The sequence below is a fragment of the Diuraphis noxia genome, unplaced genomic scaffold (genome assembly GCF_037042655.1).
Source record: "Diuraphis noxia isolate RWA-SAM2 unplaced genomic scaffold, SU_Dnox_SAM2 contig0001, whole genome shotgun sequence".
Classification (NCBI taxonomy): domain Eukaryota; kingdom Metazoa; phylum Arthropoda; class Insecta; order Hemiptera; family Aphididae; genus Diuraphis; species Diuraphis noxia.
In genome coordinates, this window is record NW_028301711.1 from 75,277,180 (window position 1) to 75,300,594 (window position 23,415).

At 27.4% G+C, this 23,415-nt stretch overlaps 1 protein-coding gene and 1 long non-coding RNA gene across 2 annotated transcripts; one reads left to right on the forward strand and one right to left on the reverse strand.

Moving 5' to 3' along the window:
- Positions 1 to 517: 517 nt before the first annotated feature.
- LOC149061707 (uncharacterized) lies at positions 518 to 1,353 on the forward strand. The gene is made up of 3 exons (XR_016189814.1): positions 518 to 585; positions 663 to 760; positions 831 to 1,353. It is a non-coding gene; the product is annotated as an uncharacterized LOC149061707 (long non-coding RNA).
- Positions 1,354 to 4,082: 2,729 nt separating this feature from the next.
- LOC107167083 (G protein-coupled receptor Mth2-like) lies at positions 4,083 to 22,828 on the reverse strand. Its single transcript, XM_089216395.1, has 6 exons — positions 22,178 to 22,828; positions 11,689 to 12,227; positions 9,180 to 9,258; positions 7,426 to 7,604; positions 5,839 to 6,013; positions 4,083 to 5,202 (listed from the first exon to the last, which is right to left on the reverse strand). The coding sequence occupies exons 1-6, from the start codon at positions 22,798 to 22,800 to the stop codon at positions 4,917 to 4,919; spliced, it is 1,881 nt and encodes a 626-aa protein (XP_089072521.1). The 5' UTR covers positions 22,801 to 22,828; the 3' UTR covers positions 4,083 to 4,916.
- Positions 22,829 to 23,415: the final 587 nt, after the last annotated feature.

The following is a 23,415-nucleotide window of genomic DNA, read 5'->3' on the forward strand; positions in this document are numbered from 1 at the left end:
ATGTAAGGATGAAATCCACCTCTCTGACATATAATAGTCAATATTGTATACGTAAAATATTATTATTATTTTTTATATGCTAGACCACTGTTCGTTCAAACGAACAAATAAATATTGTATGATATTATATAAAATTAAAGGCAATTCAATGAAATTGAAACCTTTTAAAAATAGTTTGTATTTCGTCATGGCCTTGTCAACAATGGCGTGCTAAAATGACTTAAATGCTTTTAGCACGGCCGTAAAAATAAAATATGTTGTCATTATTAAATTAAACACATATTATGTATTAAACTATTAACCAATTATACCTATGGGTACCTATACATATTAGCATCGAGATATATTTCCTACCGTGGGGACAATAATTAGGGCTTGTGTAATATCCTACGAACAATACTAATGAATAGTTATAGCATGTACATTACCATATTAAAAAAACAAAAAGATAGGTACTTATATAAATGTTTTGATAATGCGGGGACGATAGATTATAATCGTAATACACCAGTTACGGGTCATTGAGTATGGTCCCGACGACCGACACGAAATATGTTTATTGTTTTTAGTTTATATTTGCGCCAAGTGAGTAAACACCTATGTTATTAAAAATCGTATAGTAAAATAGGACTTCAAGTTTTTAAATAGTTTTTCTCACGTAGATGGTTAACAAAATCGGAAGTATAAGCTTCACGTTTCTCAAATAATATTAATTTATAATCAATTATAATACAGCTCCACTAAGTCTACCTTACGCGTGGTTAGTAAATTCATTATATAATAATAATAATATATTATAATATTGCGTTAATATTTTTAATTTATTTTAGCGTTGGCATTTAAATGGCCAAACCACAAACGTCCGAAAATCCGTAGATCGACTAATGATATAAAAATCCAAGTCCTAAACGAACGTATTGCGAAAATATTAAGATATGTTAATCGTGGCGTTATACGTAATAATTATTGAAATTCAAGGATTTAAGACCACTAAACATAATCCACTATGGCAATAATGGCTACTTTCGAGACGAAGCTGATTGACATCGAGGCCAGAATTCGCGACATAGCATCGAGTGGCCAAAGATAAGATATTAAAATTTAGCATATTACTATTATAATATTATACGGTTTTTGATTTACCATGATATTATGAATAAACTAGACAATAGAAAGCAACTAGTAAGAAATCGGGTATTGGGAGAAAAAATAGTACAAAATCAAAGAGGGAAGGGGAAATTAATAAAATACACGCGAATATTATTAAAATTAAACTAAAAATATAAATATCCAGAATAATCATTAAACATATGGGTACTGTTTATTTAGTTATTTCAAAAGACTGCAGGTTATAATTTGAATGACATTAACTAGAATTAATTATATTTCATATACAATTTTAATTTTAGTATACAGAAATATTTTATTATTTTATTTAAGGAAAAACATCGTACCAAACGTAGGTATTACAATAACTTTTATTATAAGTGGTTGTCTAATATAAATATTATATTTCATAATTAATGTTATTTATTCTTTTTTGACGAATTGTCAAATCCCTAAATTGTGATTTTATTTGATGTTTTAATGTTAATCATAAATTATGTCTTAAAAAATTTTAATTCTGTCAAACAAAAAATTTATTTTCATGCTGCTGAAATTTTTCGACATTGCATAGTTATATATAGTTTCGTGAGTATCAGTCTATTAATAGTACACATCAAGTTGTGTTCATACAATTTTGTTAAATGTGTATTGCTAATTGCTTGAAATTCATCATCAAACAATAATTGCAGTCTAATTAGACACAAAGATTGTTGATTATGATATGAGATAAATATAAATTGTAAAAACGTTCAAGGCTTAAATCATAATTTTGTCCCATCCAAAAACATAAAAATTAAAAATATTATATTAATGCATGTATAACAGATGTTGGGTCAATACATGGTGAATTGGTAAACTGACTTTAATCTCAAATAGGTAATAGGGTAGTTAAAAGTATCAGTACACAAGTATATATTTTTTAAATTATAAACAAGTGTCAACTGTCAAGTGATTTGATTACAGACATTTAGCAAGAGTACCTATAGATACTTGTATATTGAAATTATCATAGTTAAATAAAGTATGATAACACCATATGGTTAATATTGTCAAATATTACTTAATAAGAGAGCATATTAAATTCAATGTCATTATGCAAATAGCCAATAGGTCAATCTTGTTTGGCTTATGTGTTATGTCTTACATGGAAATCGCTCTTTAATTTAGCAAAAAGTATAACTATATTAATAACGGTTGATATGTATAGCTTTTATAATTAATTATAATGGGTTTAAGAACGGGCCCAGTGGTCTACTCCGGTCTAGGACCCATCCCCTTATATATGATATATCTAATCAATGTATGCATTTATGTATAATAAGTTGTATTTATATAATGATACGTTTAGAACTTACGCAGCAATGTCTACAAATGTGGATAGATAACTTGTCGTCTAGGGAATCGTTATATAAATTATAATGGATAAATACGATTTAAATTCAATGATATAAATAATTTTAGACAAAAAACTATTCTAAGTGAAGATGGTCTGTAGGCATATTAATTTAAACATATTTTATGATATTATTGTGATTAAAGTAATAATTTATTTTACTATTAGGTATATTGTATTACAGTATCTAGATTAAATTTATTTTTGACATAAAAAATGCATTTGTAAATTGTAAATGTCATTGTGTGTATACCATATACAACATAACAATGTATTCCAAAAACCTTAAGTACCAATGAATAATTTTTTTAGGCAACTTACAACGTCTTACAAATTACAAAATAAACAATTAAATCAAAAAAGTACAAATCAATTATAGCTAGGTGCCTATAATAGGTACTTTGTAAAAGTATTCCGAGCAGAAGTTATTAAGCCATTTAATTAATTGGATTAGAACTAATTTAATACATGCTCAAATATTCGTTTATAACAATAGTTGATTAAAAATAGTATAATATTATTATATATTTTCATCAGAAGGGGGACAGCGCAATATGGATATGACTGTTGATAAAAACGTTTGAAGGCGAATGATAAATGTATGATTCGTTTCTATAAATTTATTGAAAATACAATTTGAAATTATTAAATATTTAAGCACTTAATAATATTGTAAAGGCCAAAGGACCCAAAAGTACTTTAAAGATTTGTATGGGAGAGACTTAATTAAATTTATTATGTAATAATAATTTAATATTAAAAAATAATTAATTCCTCTTTAAACATCCGAATGTATATTATAGGTACATAACATTGAAACTAACAGTATTGAAAACTTAAGCTTGTTGTAATCAGTCTCATAAATATTGTAATACCGTAATATTTCCATAATCCATATATTACTATTTTATTGTTTTTTTTTTTTAAAATCGTGTAATAACATAAATTGCTTGCGGCCCATGTGGCAACAACCACATTTGCGTTGTTACTCAAACGCTTAGAAGGTACACACAGCTTTTGCCTAAGGCGATACTGTACATCGTAAATAATTTTCGTTTGTAGAGTAGATAATAAGGTAAATAATTATTATTTTCTCTAAACGTGTCTGATGAATTAATTGATGCGTTGGTTGGCACGTTTTGTACACTTACCTACTCCTTATCGTCAATAGTTGGCAAACAATAACTAACGATTATTATTTTTCATTTTTCCTTTTAAGTTTATGCTAGTATTTATAATCAATGGTAATATGTACCATTATTATAGTAGGTGTTCTGTAAAATAATGTACGTTTCTAGAACGATTCATGTTAATGTTTTGAAGCGCAACTAGTAGGTACCTATTCTCGTATAATACCATTTCATATACAATATACTTATTGTATAGGTATATTATAGCTATTATCTATATTTAAAGTTTATTTCTGAAAAAGTACCAATAATATTCACAAATATATTTTAATATTATGGTTTAAATAGTATTTTCAACAAATATGGAATCCATTGTTAATTTGGTTTTGCTAAAGTTTTATAAAATTTTAATGTAAAACAACATTACTAAACAAAAATACAGAATATAATGACAAATATGTAATATAATATAATATAATAAATACTAGGCAATATTGCTGCTATAACAAATTGTGCTCTACAAATGTCAAAACATTTAAAATTTAAAGTAAACATACATTCTATAAATATAATTTTCATATTATGCCACTATATACAGTTTAAGTTTCAAATATTTTTTTAAAGGATATGGTTAATTTTATTCTCATTTTTACTACGTCATAAATTTTAAAACGACGATTCTGTTGAATAGTGATTTAACACAATGTTATTTTTACTACGGGTACAAAAAATAATAAATGCAACGATATCATAGTAGTTCAAAATGAATTTGTATAAAAATTATATTAAAAATAGTAAAAAGTAGGTAAACAGCTCATACATTATGCATAATAATAAAAAATAGGTATATATAAGTATAGTTAATTAACTAACTATAATTTATGATGTTATACATTTGCGTAGCTACTTATTAAATTATGGAATTGCAGGTTGCACAAAACTTGATGCTATTTTCTTTACAAAATACTTTTTTTTGTAGTATATTGGAAATTAATAAAAGTGAACATTTAAAATCAAGAAAAATAATAATCTTTTTTTTTTAATGAATAGGAATTATCCATTTTATACAAACATTTACCTATTAATTTAGATTTTAAGCTAAGGATAAATTATTTGAGTAAAATATATAATGATATAAAACTGGATAAATAATATTTTATGATTATTAATTATTTTTTTATTTTTATAATAAACACAAAAAAATAAAAATGAAATATTTAAAGGCACAAAAATAACGATTTTTTAGGACTTAGAATGTTAATACTAAATAAGAAATTATAATGCATTCAGAAATCATTATAACTTTTATGAGCACTGCCGCTTTGTGACGACCCAGAGATAGTGTTCATTTTTGTCGACTCACTGTGATCCATTGAACCTCTAAACTTTTTCCGTAAGCTCATAATGACTTTGCGCTTGGCCACAAATATAATAAATATCATCACGCCTTGTAGTGCGTTAATTTCATCTAAAATGTCCCATATGATCCAATCATTTTGTAAGTATTTTGATAGTATCTCAAATGACCACGGGATTCCCATAACCAGAAATAGTTTAATGCTCATAACAAATCTGTCAAACAATAATAAATCAAAAGTTATTTTCAGCTGAATGATAAGTTTTTAAATATTTTTTTGATTTATTGGTCAAAAATTATCTTTACTCATCTTAACTAGCGGAGAAGAGTGAAATTACTAACTTTAAATTTATCTAACTTTTTGATTAAGTACCTAATGAGTAATAACATTTTATCCAAATAATGTTTTGTAGTATAATTTTTCATCTTTATATTTTGTCGACAGTTATTAGCTTACTTATACTTTGACTTACCTAACACAGATTAACGTTTACACCATTGTAAATTAATTTAAATGCCCCTAAAATAAGTAATAAATGAAACAGTTAGGCGCATACAGAAATAAATTATAATGATTACTGGTTAGCTTATTATAGATAGGTATTTGGTAGGTGCTACAATAAATATAATAAATACTCGAAGTAGGTACTCGGGGTACTCCCGATTTCAACTATATTTCAACTATATTCTTAGTGAATAAGTTTTAAATAATGAATATGTACCGAAAGTAGTTAACAGACAACCGTATACAGTTATACGGTATAGTCTATAATCTAAATCTAATACTCGTATGTAGGCATGTGCTATGTGCAGTATGTGTATGAGCAGTGGGTACCCTACTGAATACTTACTTCTCTTTGTCAATAAGAAACCTTTGTGTTTTTGAATCGGTTCGTTTGAATTTATTGAGTTCAGATTTGATTCTTGAACAATGAATAGCAGTTAGCACGAACAAAAGTAAATTGGCGGTCAGCAAAACAGATACGGGTAGTATGAAGAAAATTAAAGTTCCATAATTAGTATGGTCTGGAAAAATATTAAATATAAATTTATAATTATGTATTTAAAATCGTACATAAAATATACCTAAAATATAAGAAACAAATATTTTTAATCAAAATTAAATTAATATTTTGAACTTTTAGGTGATAATGTAAAACAGTCAAAGTACCTATGTACTTTTCTTTGAAAAATATCTGTTAAACTACCTTTTATGGGTATTTTGTGTCTTGTCTAAGTATATAGTAATAAGTAGTAAAATGCTTTAATATTACACTAAAAACCATAACATCAACTATTATAACTACAAGCACAAAATTTTAAACAAGCCATTTACCATACTAATACCAACACAACCACCCACTCAAAAACATCTATTGCAGTCGCTGTGGCTACATAAAGCAACTACCAAATTAATATTTTAAGAATTAGTTTAATAAGTTTGAATATTGAAAATCAAATTAAACTTTTATTTTTATTTTTATTTCTAGTTTAAAAGTTGAAAATAGCGTATGAAAATAAGTTTTATTGGTTTTTCATTTTTAGGAGGAAAATTTTGGGAGGATAATCACATTTCCATTCACGTGGAATGATTCTACTCATAGAGGTACCTACATAAAGCAACTACCAAATGTACATTGATTAGAGTAATTATTTAAAACAATTTTGTAGTGAAAACAACAGGTCTATTCGTAAAATAATTACAGTTGTCAAATTTTTAAAATATTAATTTTTTTTATAAAAATATTTTTTGATAATATACATTTTACGAGAGAAATATATAAAATACCGATTTCTTTAAAAGCTTAAAGAAAACATTTAAAAATTGAAGTTAGAATAATATTCATGCAGTATGACATATTGGCATATTATTATAACCGATGAAGACCTTGTTACTTAAATAAATTCTTAAAATCATATTATCATTGCATATTTTTTTTAAAACTTATATTCAACGTATATTATGGTGGTTTTATTCTGGGTACAGTCCAAAATACTTCATTAATAGCTTGTAATGATTAATTTTATAATGCATTGGCCAATAAATAAAAATAATATACCGTATAAATACGATTTTCACAAATATTTTCAGATGTTTCGCTTGCGCTATAATTACCTATTGTAATTATTTATAGATACTTTTTTATACGCAAATAAACTGGTTCGCCCAAGTTCACACACAGGACGGTTAACAGATGTACCTAGATATACTAAATCGAAATTATTTCTAAAATGCTAACTATTTACACGTTTTTAATGTAGAAATATCTTATGGTCATTAAATATACAATATTCTAATTGACAATAATATGGATAAGAATGAATAAGATTTATGCTTTCATATGATAATAACATGTAAACCTAGCTAGGTATAGGTAACGCGTGCAATATAAAAAATGTTGAAATTGATTTATTTTAAAATATTTATGCGAGCTTACCGTAAAACCAGCAATTACGGTTTCCAATATCAGGTGCTAATTTCAGTAGCGTTTCGTCTTGTGAATGTTGAAATAAATAACCAGTGGATACACAAATACTTGAAAATCCCCAACAGTAAATATTGTATATAATGGTACGTATTGATATTGATGTATGTTTGTTTATTGAATTGTTGTACCTAAATTAAAATGTATTGAACATATTATATGCAGTTATTTGAGCTATTATTATTTGTATAGGCACTTCTAGAATTCAGAAGCAGTGACTTATTTAATATGGTTTAGTTGGTGTTGTAATGCATTACATCTATACCATAAATCGAAGCTTTAAATCGAAATAAAATATATTTATTTCAATTAAAAATAATATATGGGTTTTATAATTTGATTAGTTTTATTATTTATATTAAATTTTTTTTTCACCGTATATATTAGATAGTTTTTAATTTATTATCGAATTTAAAAAAAAATTGTTTTCATTTTTTGATTTGAAATATCAGTTTTAAATTTTTATGATTTTGATTTCGAATTCTACCTACGAGCCATACGTGCAGGTTTGCTGTTTAAAGTTTCATATAATATGCTTGGGTGGTAAACGTCAAAAGCCAAACGGTCCTAAGAAAACGAAATTACTCTCCGATGAATGATATTATTTAAACTGTTATACTATTAATGTTGAATTTTAGTTTTGAATATTTTTTTTCAAATTAAATCGATTTTTTATGAAAATTATCAAATGATTATTATTTTGATCTAACCTATCGATTCTAATTTCAATATAAATTTATTATTATATTGAAATAAAAATATTTTAAGAATAATAAACTATTTAGTATGCTATATTAATAATTAACTTTAATATTTAATACGTCACACTATTTAGGCACCTATTCAATTATAATACTATTCATGACTCGTCGTTTTTTCTTATTACATTATGTAATGTTGGTTAGTAGGAATTTCACAAACGATAATTAAATACAATAATTTATGATTATTGATATACCTTTTTCCGATTTTTATTTATACCAAACGATTGGTACCTAGCTGTTTGAATATACGACCGGTTCTAGTGGGGGGTCGAACATATTTGGCATATATATAATTTAAATCATGTATATGTACAAATCTCAATTTTTTTTTCTGTTTATAGGTGATAACTGATGAATGATAATTTGTTACTATATACTTTAAACTTAATTTAATTTTTAATATACACTTCATTTCTATAGAAATGTTATGAAATAATTTTTATTAATAGCTTATCAATGTATTGATGGCTTATATTTACTTCAAATTTACACATTTGCACATTTACACATTTGTGGGATGGGGCCACTCATCGCTCCCTCCTAATCTAGCCTACACAGTAACACATTCATAAAACTTCCAATGGTTATAACAGTAAAACTAGTTAGAGGGATAATAAATATTAAATTTGTCTTATGGAAAGGCTTACCTATATTGCCAAAGTGCAATAATATTATGAATCGCAAAAATATCCAGAAAGTGGTACCATTTTTTATTACCATCTATTTCGTTAAATTAAATAATCATGGTGATATCAAATAATTTGTAAGTCTTATCCTTATGTTAATAATAGAAAATTACAAGTTGTAGTTATTACTTGTAACTGTTGTAAGTTAAGTTATAATAACCTAGCTATTTATTTTTAGTTTAGAAGCTTATACACCACATAAAAATACCTATTTTTTTAACCTTATTATGTAGGAATATAATAATTATTTACATACCTCAACATCCAGTAAATATCGAAGCATATTACGTTTAACCAGCAAAATGTTGTCAGAAATGCAAATAATGTGAAATAACCTAAAATTACACATCAATTTAATTTAAAATACATAAACAATTATAATATTAATTAATAACAATTATAATATGGCAGCCAAAAGAAACCAAAACACGTATGCCGGTAAGACAAATAATTATAGGTATATACCTACTGCAATATTTCAATTGAAATACCTAGTATAAAAAATACTCAAGTATAAAAAAGTACTTTAACATTTTTCTATTTTGCTATAATACAATATGTATTATAAATAGATAGGTACACAATATTATTAAACTATAATAGGAATAAAGTGACATGTGAGAAAATCGAACATATTATAGTAGATTATAGAGTAATTGGGTGTCATGAGACATCCAGATTGGGAATTTGACCACATAAAAAATACGAAAAAATATATCTTATTTGATGAGGCTCTCAAGTACAATTTGACTGTAAAATATTCCAGTCATAATATCTCCGAAAAACTGACACACGTAAACATCAATCACAAATTAAACCTTTAACAATTTATTAAAGTTGTGATCAGAATAATCGCAGTTCATCTAAACAGATTGTGTTTCTTGTTGTTTTGGTGATAGTGTGATACTCAAAGTCGTGTATTTGTTTGTTGATAATATACCTAACTGTTTTTATTTTTATTTTATTTATTTATTTTTATAATTATTTCAAACTTCAACAATATCAGAATTTGTTCTGAAAATGTCTGCAGAAACCAAAGTTTAACAACAAAAAGTTAGAGAAACTCAAAAATAAAAAGGTAAACAATAGTAATTAAATGAATTTCTAACAGGTTATGGTATTACCACAGATTATATAATATTATAATTTATATAATCTGTGGTATTACTAATAAAAATAAATATAATTCAATAAATTGCACATGATTTGACATTATACTTTAATTCAAATTAAATTTTATATTTTTATAAATTTTAAAATAAGTTATTAAAAAATGTATTTTAATACACTTTATTGAAAGTCCTAATATAATATATTATAATAAATAAAAATTGTATTTGAATAATTTTCTATAGTATGCGTTTTTAAACAATACGCATAATAATAAGCTTACCTATTACATTATTAAGTTAACATTATCTTGGAAATTTTAAAATTAATTAGCTAATAGTTATTTATCTACGATATAATATATGAAAAATGTATTTTTAGATGGAAATTATTTACATTGTTATATGCCATTGATACATATACCTAAACTATACACAACTAGTGTAAATAATTTGAAATATTATCAAGTTAAAAAAAAAAAAATGTTAGAATATATTTAGTTGGGCATATCTATACCTACCATTATAGTCGGAATATTTGACGTGTCAACCCCAAGTAAGCATTAAAATAATTATACTCTTAATAAAATTAGTACTTTCTACCCCATTGGTTTTTTCTGGCACATCGTAATATTTTAATACATATTTGCACGCGAGGACCGACCTGTATTAATGGTATTACAATATAAAATAGGTGTAGAACTAGGACGTGACATATAATTATTATAATGGATGCTGATGACTTTTTAGTCTTAGACGATACTTTCAACATACTCATCTAAATATAATACGCAATACAAATTCATTTTATGTGTTTTTAAATTTTTTTAAGATTATTTTACGCTAGCTGCGTGAAAAAGTCCAGTTGAGTATTTGGTTGGTTTTTGAGGTGTTCGATGAGTTAAATTGTAAAATTTCGGCTCAGACAAAACAAAAATAATTATATTGTTTTCACCAAGTTGAGCCAAAAATATTATGTCTTTTTATGGCACTGCATTGATAAAAATCCAAAATTAAATGCCAATAAACTGCACGAAAACTCACACTAAATAGTTAAATATTAGGTGTTTTTTCAAATATAAATAGAATGAAATTTATTTAAGTTAATGACTATTAGCATCACACCTGTTGTTAAATATTGTCATCATCTAAATTTGTTTGTTAGATAATTGTGTTTTTTGCTATTCCTCGATTTTAAAAATGCTGTATCATCAGCAAATATTATTAATAATTAATAAATTAAAAAAGTATTTTGAGAAGTGGTCACTTCGGGTAACACCTTGAATGACAGAAATAATAAAATCTGAAATAAAATTTATTAGGAAAAAAGCAAAGCATATTTTTTCAAATTTCAAAATTATAAGTGTGTGGTATATTGTATCAAACTTCTTTTCAAAATTAATTTGCATAAATGTTTCCTGATTATTTAAAAATGATTTTAAATAGAAATCTTATAAGTGATCATGTTGGTATTGTAAAATTTTTTTATAAAACTGATGTTGCTGGCATACCATGTGTAATGTGTTATTAGAAAGAGAAAAAATAGTCAGGAACTATAATTTTAGTGAAGGTATACAATAGTAATGCCTAATGATAGATATTTATTTTAGACTTGTTAATTAATCAAAACTTGATAATAATGTAGGTAAGACATACCAAATAGAATGCACGGCTGGCCATTGATAGCGTCCTGCGTCCACTGGAGTGTCATTAGGCAGACGAAAGACAAGAGCAGGCAGGCCACGTAGCACATTACGTAATAGCCGTGGACGTTCCGGAGGCTGGACAGCGTGGAGTACACGAGCAGTGTGAGCGCCAGGCACAGGACAGACGGCACAAAACCAGCCAAGGTGACGAAGTACTTCCAGCTACCACGTGTGTCCACGGCCGTGGTCGGTGGTTGGACGTCCGATATACACACAAATGCCTGCAAGCTAGCGGGCACAGGTGGCCCGGCCGCGGCATAATACTCCACGCAGTACCCGGTATCCGGTACGAGCTGGCCGTTGCTGATACGGTAAAGGCTTCCGTTCGTGGTCAATGCGAACCTGCCCTCCACTATTTCCCTCTTGTAACACCCGAGCCGGACGTAGTATGGCAGCACCGTGCTGTTCGACTGGTCCACCGGACGGCCTTCCGCGTCCGTTTCATAGGCGGACAACGTGAACGGTGTCTCGCCCTTCTTGCACCCCATACTGTCGGATATATTATACTCGTTAGTATGTAATTAGGGAGAGATAATGGTTACCGGTATTTATCGGTACTAAGTACTGGTATAACATTAACTGCTAATGGTATTTATACAGCATCAAATGAACAATTTAAATGCCTAAACAGATTTATGTAATTTTTTCCATTTTACAAGATTTTCAAGCCACATCTAATTGATATATCGGTAGTATTATTAAGGCCTGTCACTAGTGAGGGTGTAAGAATACCATCACCAGTCCACCCTACTCACCCGAATACGAACAAATAAATTGATACTATAATTATTGTTAAGAACGGAATAATGATAACGAAAAACATAGAAAAATAAAAGAACATAGGAAGAGAACTATTTAAAATTAAAATAAAAAAATAAAAAAAAGTTATGGATAACATTATATTAAAGAATATCAAAGCGCTATATTTTGTTTCCTATCTTTCTTTGATCTACGGGCGACATGCCGACATATAGTTAAATTAAATCAAGCAGAACCAAATTTTTTGCGACTTATGAATCTTTAAAATTAGATTTAACGGACTGTTATAATTTATAAAAATAGGTCGAAATGTTAACTGAGTTTACAAGTGGGTTTTTTTTTGCAATATTTAAATTTTTCTTAGATAAAATTATAATTATTTGGCATCTTCATAACAAGACCCAGATAATTATCTTAACTTGTTTAACAAAATGTCAATTCACTCTAAAATTAAAATCTAATATCATAATATGGGCGGCCCCCTTTTCGGCCGAAACTTGCCGTTACCTTTTCGTCAAGTAGTTTTTTTATTAACATTATTACCTACAATTCTGTGAAAAAATAATAAAATAAAACAATCGGCAATAAACTATTATAGCATATTAAATTAATCGAATAAAAATTAATATAATCTCAGAATACTAATAAAATATGTATATGTATTCAAGAATATGCCGAGAGTTAAGGTTTCCTAATGCAATAGTTGAATAAAATATAATCTTATAATAGCTAAATAACAATAATAATTTTGATAAAAAAATATGCATTCGTTGAAAGTCAAGTAATCACAGTATTTTTTAAATGTTTCGTCATCAATACAGTCCGATATAAAATCACTAACAAAACATTTTGATACTTGTGATACTACACTATATATAACTGATTGGGTCGTTTTACAATATATTTTATCAAACAACTAACAAAAAATAATACTGGTTTATCTTTATTTCCAAAAAACCAACTATGAACTAAAAAAACCAATAGGCCATGTGCTTACCAGTAACATGCGCAGGAATTTAGTTGGTGTGGGGGGGGGGGGTATAAAATAATTTGTTTACTATAATATATATTATACTCTATTTAACCTTGATTGACCATTTATATTTCTCATAAATGTGTTTTAACCATTAACTGTTAAAGGGTGGAAATCGTTCAAAGTCCAATCATATTTGAGTTATAAAAAACAACCAATAAATATTCTCCATTATTCCCTACGTTGCGCTTAGGTACTGATATCCTATCAATTAATTAATTAATTTAGTACAATTTAAAAAAATAAGTAAACAAAATTAACTGATAACTACAATATTTTTACTTTACTATGGTTGCAGCCTTGCAGGTGGTTTAGTGATATTGACAAAAATGTTTCATCAATTTTAATAAATCGTATTAAAAAATTATTATTTGATTATATTATATAAACTATTATGTTTGATATGAGAAAAATCCGTGGCTTAGAAAGTATAGACTGTGTTGGGTGAAGATACCTCGTTATTGACTAGTTTAATCGAATGGATGTGTTAAATTTTAGTTGAGTTCAGTCATTGATTACAAAAAATGATTCTGAGAAGTGACAGTCCGCGAGTCAATATTTTATATTTTTATTTTAGTAATATGTTAGCACCAATGCTTTGAAAATATAGTATATATTATTTTATTGATATCGAAGTGAAGTAGAATTTATGTGGGATTAAATATTCCTCATATGTTTATTTTTTTTTTATCAAACCAAATGATTTATCACCAAACAGTTTTAGTTATTTTGTTGTTATTTAGAAATATTCATAGGGATTTGGTACTTGTCACCATAATGTATATTGTTATTTGCTACATACACTGGAGTTTTTAAAGAACGTAATATTATTTAGGTTACTATTGAGCTTTTTGAACCATGAATAAATTCACACCGTTCTATGGAATTTATTTACGTTGGTATCGACTTGTAATAGTAATTACTTATAGTAAATAGTAATATTTTTAATAATTATTATATATGTATATAAGTCATGATCATTTCAACCTATTTCAAATAGTAATAAACTAATAACATATTAATAATAATCTTTCGTCGTAGGTATACCTATAATGATTCATTGATCATTAAATTAAAAACTTTTGAAAATTTAATCTTATTAAAAAAAATACTTTGGGTAAAAGTGGAATACTCTAAGTTTCAAAAATAATTTGTGGAAAATACGTTACTTTTCATGTAATTATCAAAAGTTAGCTATTAAAACTTTAAACACGTCTTACAAAAAATTAATATTATGAAATTTTTTTTTTTTGTGATTCTATAGCTAAAAAGAAGAACTTTATGATGTATCTTGTTCTATATATTCAAATTTCTTTATTATAGTTAAAATTAAATATTTTGAATTTTTCACCAAAAAATAGTCGATGATTGTTGATTTACGTTGATTTTTTAATTCCAATAGGTAATTGTATAAAGTAAAATTTATTAGACATTTTGTAATAGATCTTCAAGATTTCTTACAGTGCATATATTTTTATTTTCCATGTAGGTATATTTAATGACATTTATTGAAAAAAAGAAGGAAAGTATAAAAACTGCTTTGCTGTATAGTAGGAGTCTTGATTGAGGTCTTTAACAAATTTGTTAACTTATACAAATTCAATGATAAATCATTATTCATTGCACACAAAACGATTCTTAGCAGAAACGGTTTTCCAGCATGTACCTATATAGCCTTTAAGTATAGATTTCACAAGAAAACGTAACACTAGCATATTTTGTTATCAACGTATTACAAGTGCGTAACATAACAAATTTACGCTCAGCAGATCACGTGTAGCTTCGTTAGTTTAAAGAGTAGAGTTAATTGACCTCTTATGAAACTTGATGGTAAGAACATTATCAATGTTTGTTTGTTGTTTTTTACGATCATTTATAATATATTATATGCGCAAAATTTACTAAAAAAATGCACCGGTATCATAAAAAACCCATATACCAACACTGATAAATTTTTTACTATCATGTCTCATAATACCCAATGCCATTAATGTAATTTATTTCAGTATTATTATTATGGTAGATTGATTTAGTTTTGTCCAAAAACATCGCATTCATGGTTAATATTATTATAAAAGTATATGCGAGTACATACAATATTACTATAATTTATTATAATTTATTGAAATTAACTTTTGAGTCAATACCAAATTGATTTTTTTATATGGTTGTAATACAAAAACTAATCACTGTAAATACTTGAAATTTTCACCAAATGTTTATGATAGTGTTATATATATACAGTTTAATTTTCACAAATTTTTGACTTTTTTAAAGTCATTTATTGGCCACTGAAATTTTCAATTTTTTTGAGAACTATTTTTTGAAGTGCTGGTAAAAAAATGCTGGACCACCAAAAAAATTTTTACGAAATATGTTTGCAAGTAATTTTGAAGTTGAAAAATCATAAAATTGTTTGTGTTTATAACTAAGGATTAAAAATACAACACTAAGTTTTCTATTAGTTTTCCTTCAAGTAGCTATAGAGAAGACTCGAAACATCATTATAGGAAAAATTTTAAGTGCGTTTGAATTTTAAATTTTTACGAAATAGCGTAACGATAACGATTTATCCCCAAACGATTTAAAATATTTGTTATTATTCAAAAAGTATAAGTTTTAGATACTTGAAAATTTTACCAGTTATTTATATTGGCATTTTATTTACATGATTTAATTTTCAAAATATTTCGACTTTTTTTGAGATATTTATAGACAACTGAAATTTTCAATTTTTCTAAAAATTTTTTCTTGAAGTGTCGATAAAATTTTTTTGGCCCTATCAAAATACTTGAAAATTTAATAAAAAGTTCCTCATAAGTTATTCTTATAGTGATTAAAAAATTATAAAAATATATAGTCACATTTTTTTTTTACAAGCATTTAAAGTTCAAATTTTGACTAAATACGTAAAAATTACGGCAATGTTCAAATTATCTTAGATAGAAATGCATAAAAGTTTTTTTTTTTAATTCTAAGATTTGAAAATTTAATACAAGGCTACTAACATATTTTTACAATTTCAGTTGCAAAATAAAAGAAATACATAGTCACAATTTTTTTTTTACATGCATTCGAATTTTAATTTTGACAACATACGTAGAAATCTCGAAAATTCGTAAATTATTTTATTCTAGAAATTCATAAAAAATTTTCCTTTTATATCTAAGATTTGAAAATTTAATACAAAGCTCCAAAAATATTTTTACAATAGCAGTTGAAAAATAAAAGAAATGCATAGTCACATTTTTTTTTACAAGCATTTAAATTTTAGTTTTGACACCATACGTAAAAATCACGAAAATTCGCAAATTATTTTAAGCTAGAAATTCATAAAAAATTTTCTTTTTAAATCTAAGATTTGAAAATTTTTAATAATCTATAATATACCCAAGACAGATAAACCATCTCCGTTCAGAATCGTTTTTAGTATACAATGATACCTATCATTGCATTCAAATTTAACCTACCCTAGTCAGAGATCCACCCCACCCCCTAATGTACAGCATCAGAGCGATACCCACTTACCCGCTTTTTTTTATATTTATTTATACAATTTTGAAGTATAAGTAATTATTATTAATTACATTTTCATTTTATCCATATTATTTGTGTTAATATATTATATTTATTATTTATTAGAAGACATAATATTATGTATAATTGCAATTGCAAATATCAAAATTTGTTTCTATAATTTTATACTATTTTACTTTATTTTTATAAATATTTTATTTATTATTAGTATATTTACCTCCTCTATTTTACGGGCTATATATTGTAATCGTATACATTTTACTAACATATGAGGGCAACTGGTATTTTTGTTTAGGGGCAACTGATATATTTCGTTGAGGGAAACTGGTACATGTCCATTTAAACTTCATATGCAAATAAAAAAAAAAACTCATGTTGTGTCTTTAATATTTTTAAACAGCTCTAATAAAAACTTATGAGAATGATGATTATAATACATTTTCAATGCTTATGGCAGAATGAAATTTTTTTATTGGCATTAATAAAAAAAAAATATTTTTAATATATGTGAAGTATTTAGAAAATTATATGTTGCACGTCTTGAAAATAATTTATCAATTTTTTATAAAAAATTTAAATTTTCATTGTGTTTTTCTTTTTTAAATTATATGTATAAAAAGAAATAAATCCATTATATCAAATTCTAGTTTTTCATTATTTTCTTTTGTTTTTCCTCATCTTGTAATTACATGTCACAAATTCGTGAAACATAATAATATTTTTATTTTTCCTGTTTCTGATACTTAAGAGTATTTAAGAAAATGTTTTTCAATAACTCTGCACATAATGTAGTTAGTAGATAAGTACCTACTACAATAATTGATATCTACTACCTATATATTATAATAATATATATATATATATATATATATTAAGTTTACTAACAGTAAGATTATTAAAAATAAAATATCTATTAAATACTTTTGAACAAAATTATTCCTTGAGGATTTTAGACTTTTTCTTATTCACGTTGATTAATCCTATAAAGAGAAATTTATAATAGTAAGTTTATATCGAATCTGGAATAATCATTATAGTTCTGACTTTTACAATAGTTATAAAGTAGATCTTATTGAATATACAAACAATGGAGGTAAAAGTAGTCCAAGCTCTATTATTATTAGTTATTACGTTCAAGAAAATAGGATTGATATGGGCTCAATAATTTTACAAACACAAATACACAATCGAATAATATCGCATTCAAAACAACAACTATTCATAGTGTTATTGTGTTAGTGTTATGAGTAAAATAAAAACGTTAAGCATAATATAATATTACTATATTATCATTAGGTATTTCGTTTGAATTCGAATATTTAAAAAACATCAAATATTTTAAAAAATTTCGCATCCTTATATTATCATTCATTATTATTTACCTATTACACGCATAAATATGTAAGTAATATTTACATACGTACAAAGAACCTACGATAGTCACGCTGGCTGACCGAATCGCTTGCCAACACTTGCGAAAGCATTGCTCGTGGTCAAACCATGATGATTTTTAAAGGTGACTATTTACTTTGATTCTAGACTTTATTACTACATGGTAATGCTATAGCGTTCTATTGTTGTAATAATATTTATTATACCTAATTAATCACCAATATTATTATCAATGAGTATTCAGGATAATATTATGTAGGTATAGTTTATTTGTAATAACTGATAAGACATTACAATTATATACCCACGTTGTGTGATATATAAATACATTTAAATCGACAAATCGAGTACATATCAACATATTGTCATCATACAAAATTTCAAAATACGTTCATTTTAATTCTCAACAAACCATCAACATTTTCATTACAATTACGGTCGAATAATATTTTTTTAAAGTGATCATCGGCTTTAGATCTGTAGTGCTATTATTATTTTTCATGACCTGTAGAAAAAACTTTTTTATCTCACTGAAACCACTAAACCGCATAATATATACATTATAAATGATAATCTCATTTTGTCATAATATCGGTGTGCAATAACAAAACCCAGAACACTATGTAATCTAATATTTTATACACGAGAGACCCGGTACATAGGTACTCGCCCATTTATTATAAATACACGTAATCAAAATGTTTATAATACATATATATTATATTTTGTAATACGTTGTTAGATAAACCTGCAGTTGGTTACTATCAAACCATCCTTTCATCCCATATATTATTATATATTATAATCAAGACGTGGCGTGGACAGTAATACAAGAAGGGGCGTATCCTACAGGACACGTAATGCTTCTTCAGATCCGATCCAGACTCCCTCATTTAAATATACGACTATAAAAGAGACGCACTATATTTGTATATATAATAAATTATATTAAGATACGTACCTATATGTTACCGTTAAATTATGAAATCAGTTATTTTATAATTTGACGAACTGCTTTAGTTAAAGTACCTATTTAAGAAAAATTAAATTAATACTCTACTATAAGAAAGGTTTGGTTGAACAAACTATTACTTGTAATTCTATACACTATACCTACAGTTCCCGATTAAGAATATTTTAAGTACCTATGCATATCGTTTGGTAGTTGAAAAGTTGTATAGAAAATAATACAATAATTAAAAACAATATATATACGTATTTGAGAATATTAATGTATTTTATTTTTGAAATACTGTTCTCGTACATTTGGGGCAAAATCTGGGGATTTTAATTTATATGAAATTATAAAAATATAAAAACATACACAACAATTTTTTTTCAATATGATACAATTTGTACCTATAATAATTGCATACATTTTGAATTTGGAATAGTGGAATACCTATTATTATTCATTACAAGTATTGACATTGGTGACGGTTACAATATTGTCAATTATCCAACAATCAGTATTCTATTATATCTTAATGTTATCATTTTTATTATTTATTATTAAATACTTACTAGAAAATAATCGATTTAATTGTCACCGTCGTGCTTGTTATTAATAATGAAAATGAAACCAACTAGCTCACACACATGTGGTCGAAATCTCATTTTATCCTAACTTCTTCCAATGTATATATTACCTAAACTGACTATTATAATATGTGTATACCTTAACTGAAAAATCGTGGACAATGTGTTAGATGATATTGAACTATAATAATTTATATAGTATGGTTTATCGTCTTAATTTGATTAGTGTATAATAATAGCGTATATGTAAAATACTTATGTTACCTACCTAGATATTTCATTAAATGACACAATTTTACACTAAAATAATAACATATATCTATAGATATATGTATAGGCAACTAAATAAATAGATTTAAAAAAATCAATGTTTCAGCATTCGTACTTACATTGCTTAAAACATATATTATATTTAATAATATTCGATATTTGAAGATATTTTTTACATATTATATATTAAAACAACAAACATCATTAATAATCACATAACATTATAATATTATGTTCATTGTTCAGTTTAGGTATACCTACTCTATAACGAACGAAATTCATGAACATAAAGTTTTTGCTCGATTAAAACAACCTAAATCTATAGAATATTACAGCGGTTTTATTATTTTATAGCGTCAGTTGTAATGTTGGGAGTAGAGTGACCACTGGATGGTATGATTACTGCTTGCGCCGGTAAAATAGTTCACGGGCATCTTTGTTTTATTACACTGCATTCCAGGCACGTATTATTTTGAAAACTATATAGCTATTGACTATTTTTATAGATATTCTTTACAAATCATATAGGACTATTGCGAGTATATATAATCATAATATATTATGAAATTAAATGTTTACGAAATAAGAGAAGTCAACAATTTACAATTTTTCTTCAACCGTTATTATGTACCATTGGGTTGTATCCAAATACGTTTACAAAAAAAAGTGAATACAAAATTTATTGTTATCACAGGCAAGTCTATAATATTTAATATTATAATTACATTATTACAAGTAAAACGTTGGCCGTTTTCTTTGAGATTATCATAGTCAAAAAAATCAAAACTGAAAAAAATTGAAATTAAATAGTCGAAACTACGAGAAAGGCCAGAATTTCATTTCAAGTATATGAGCCAGTTTTCAATATATATTATACCTAAATGTATAAAAACATTATTATGTAGTAACCAACACCCTATAGTCCGTATGCTAGTAGAACTGCGCCAAAATTACTTTCAATTCATGGCCATGTTATTTATTTATTTATACAAATTTTAACTTAATAACAGCAAGCGGAACAATCAAAATATAAATTAAGATACCAAAATCACTAAAGTTCAAATTTTTAAAGTCACATGGACCAAAAATATATTTTACCTATCTACCCGTAGACTCCATGGTTTAAAAAAAATTCTTGGATACTTTATGACGTAACGTACGTTACTTTATGTGATAAGTTCTCCTGTCCTATCGCATATCGCATTAGGAAATAGTGTGTAAAAGGTTTAACCATTCGTTTTTATAATATTAGTGATAGTTGACCTATTGCCATAACACTAACCACGACCGTTATATTTCTATAGAATTATTAAATTAAACAAAACAAAAACTTTTAATTACTAACAAATTTTGATCCCAATTTTTATTAAATGCTCAGTCCCTTAAAAAAATGTCCATGGGTGCTAAAACTTCCGGACACTCGTCTAAATGACGCCAATGTATCTATCCAAAACTCAAATGTAGATACCTAACAAATTTTAAGTCGTAACATACATGCGTACGCGTATGCGTCATGCATTATGCAAATGCAGTACCGACTGCAAGGGTGGATTATATATGGTGTTACCTATATCACAAAAAAAAAAAAATTGCTACACTGCTACACTGATTAATTAATTTAAAACCATAATGGACAAAAATTGATCAAAAATTATAATGAGTTAAGTTTGATAGAATTTGAAAATATCTTTTCTAAATTATATAATAATTATATTTATAATAAATGTTACTGATACAGTGATATCTATCCTACTAAAAATATAAACACATATTCGACATTTTTCCAATCAGGACAACTCATAACCTCCACCATCCCCTTTCCATTCATAACCATGGCATCAGCTGTTGTAGATACGCTTGGTTCATATAGTACTAGTTAATATTTAAACGTAGGCCGCCGTGGACTTACTCGGCGACGATTATTCGGTCACCCTTGCAACACTTGTTGACGCACGTGTAACGGCCTCGGCCACAGTACTGGTCGCGTGGCCGGCACGTCCGGGCCACCAGCTCATTAGATGGCGTCAGATCGAAGCAGTAGCCGGGCGGCAACTCGACGGCCGATGGGTCCGCCACCTCCATCAGTTCACGCACCTCCGCGGCGGACACGTCCACTAGCACGTTCGCGGATTCGCACTTTGGCGCCTCATAATTGTAACCCACCATCGCCACATTGGCCACCGCCGGGAACCCATCACGCAGTCGCTGCATCATCCACCGCTGGTACTCGTCACCGTCCGCCTCGGCCGGTCCGCAGAACCTCACTTCCGGATCGTACGGCCGGTTCGGCGGACAGCATTTCCGGACCATCACGGCCGTCTGGTTGTCGTCGCACGTGCCACCGCCGATTGTCTCGACCGTGTGGAACGTACGGTTTTCGTTCCGACAAGACGCGACGGCGACACCGCCGCCGCCAACGACTGAACTACTGTTGCAACAGACCGCGGCGTCGGCGGCGTCGGCGGCCGACCAGCCGATCGCGACAACGAGCAACAAGACGGTGGCGGCAAAACACGATCGGACGGCATTCATCGCGTGCGCACACTGTTTGGAGGCGTCGGCATATTCGCTATCGCGACCGTCGGCCGCCGCGAATGTCCGCAATCGCGACAGTTCGACGCGTCGTCGCCGCCGCCGACAGCCGCGCTCGTATATAATATTATTATAAAAATATAATATTTTAGTTTTTGTCGCCTAAATATTATTATATTATGTTATTGTATAATGATTTATGATTATTGTTTTATCGTAGGTATATTAGGTTTTTTGAACTTCCGATATTATTTTTCGGTAGGTATATTAGATATTGACGGGTTTTATTTTTATATTTTATTTCAGTATTTCATACCTAGTTGAACTGCTGACGGTAATCTGGTTCTACAGTTTTGTTATTACAACCGATATTTCATATGCAGCTGTCAGTATACACTCTGATGCATTCTGCACAAGCGCAAACAACGTTGTACCAGATTATTATTGTTTCCCTATTATTATTATTATTTATTATTATTATTATTTATTTCAATGTTGTTGCGTACCCTAACCTTAGGTAGCTAAGATGCTAAGAATTTATTAAGGTTAAACAGAAGATCGTTCACTTTTAAAAATTGAAATTCATTTGAATAATTTTATAGATTTTAATTGTTT

Coding starts and splice junctions, on each gene's coding strand:
- LOC107167083 (XM_089216395.1), bottom strand. CDS start 22,800: ATGAATGCCGTCCGATCGTGTTTTGCCGCCACCGTCTTGTTGCTCGTT. Junction 9,259..11,688: donor CCAGCCGTGCATTCTATTTG/GTATGTCTTACC, acceptor GTGTAATTTTAG/GTTATTTCACATTATTTGCA. Junction 7,605..9,179: donor GATATTTACTGGATGTTGAG/GTATGTAAATAA, acceptor ATTTTAATTTAG/GTACAACAATTCAATAAACA.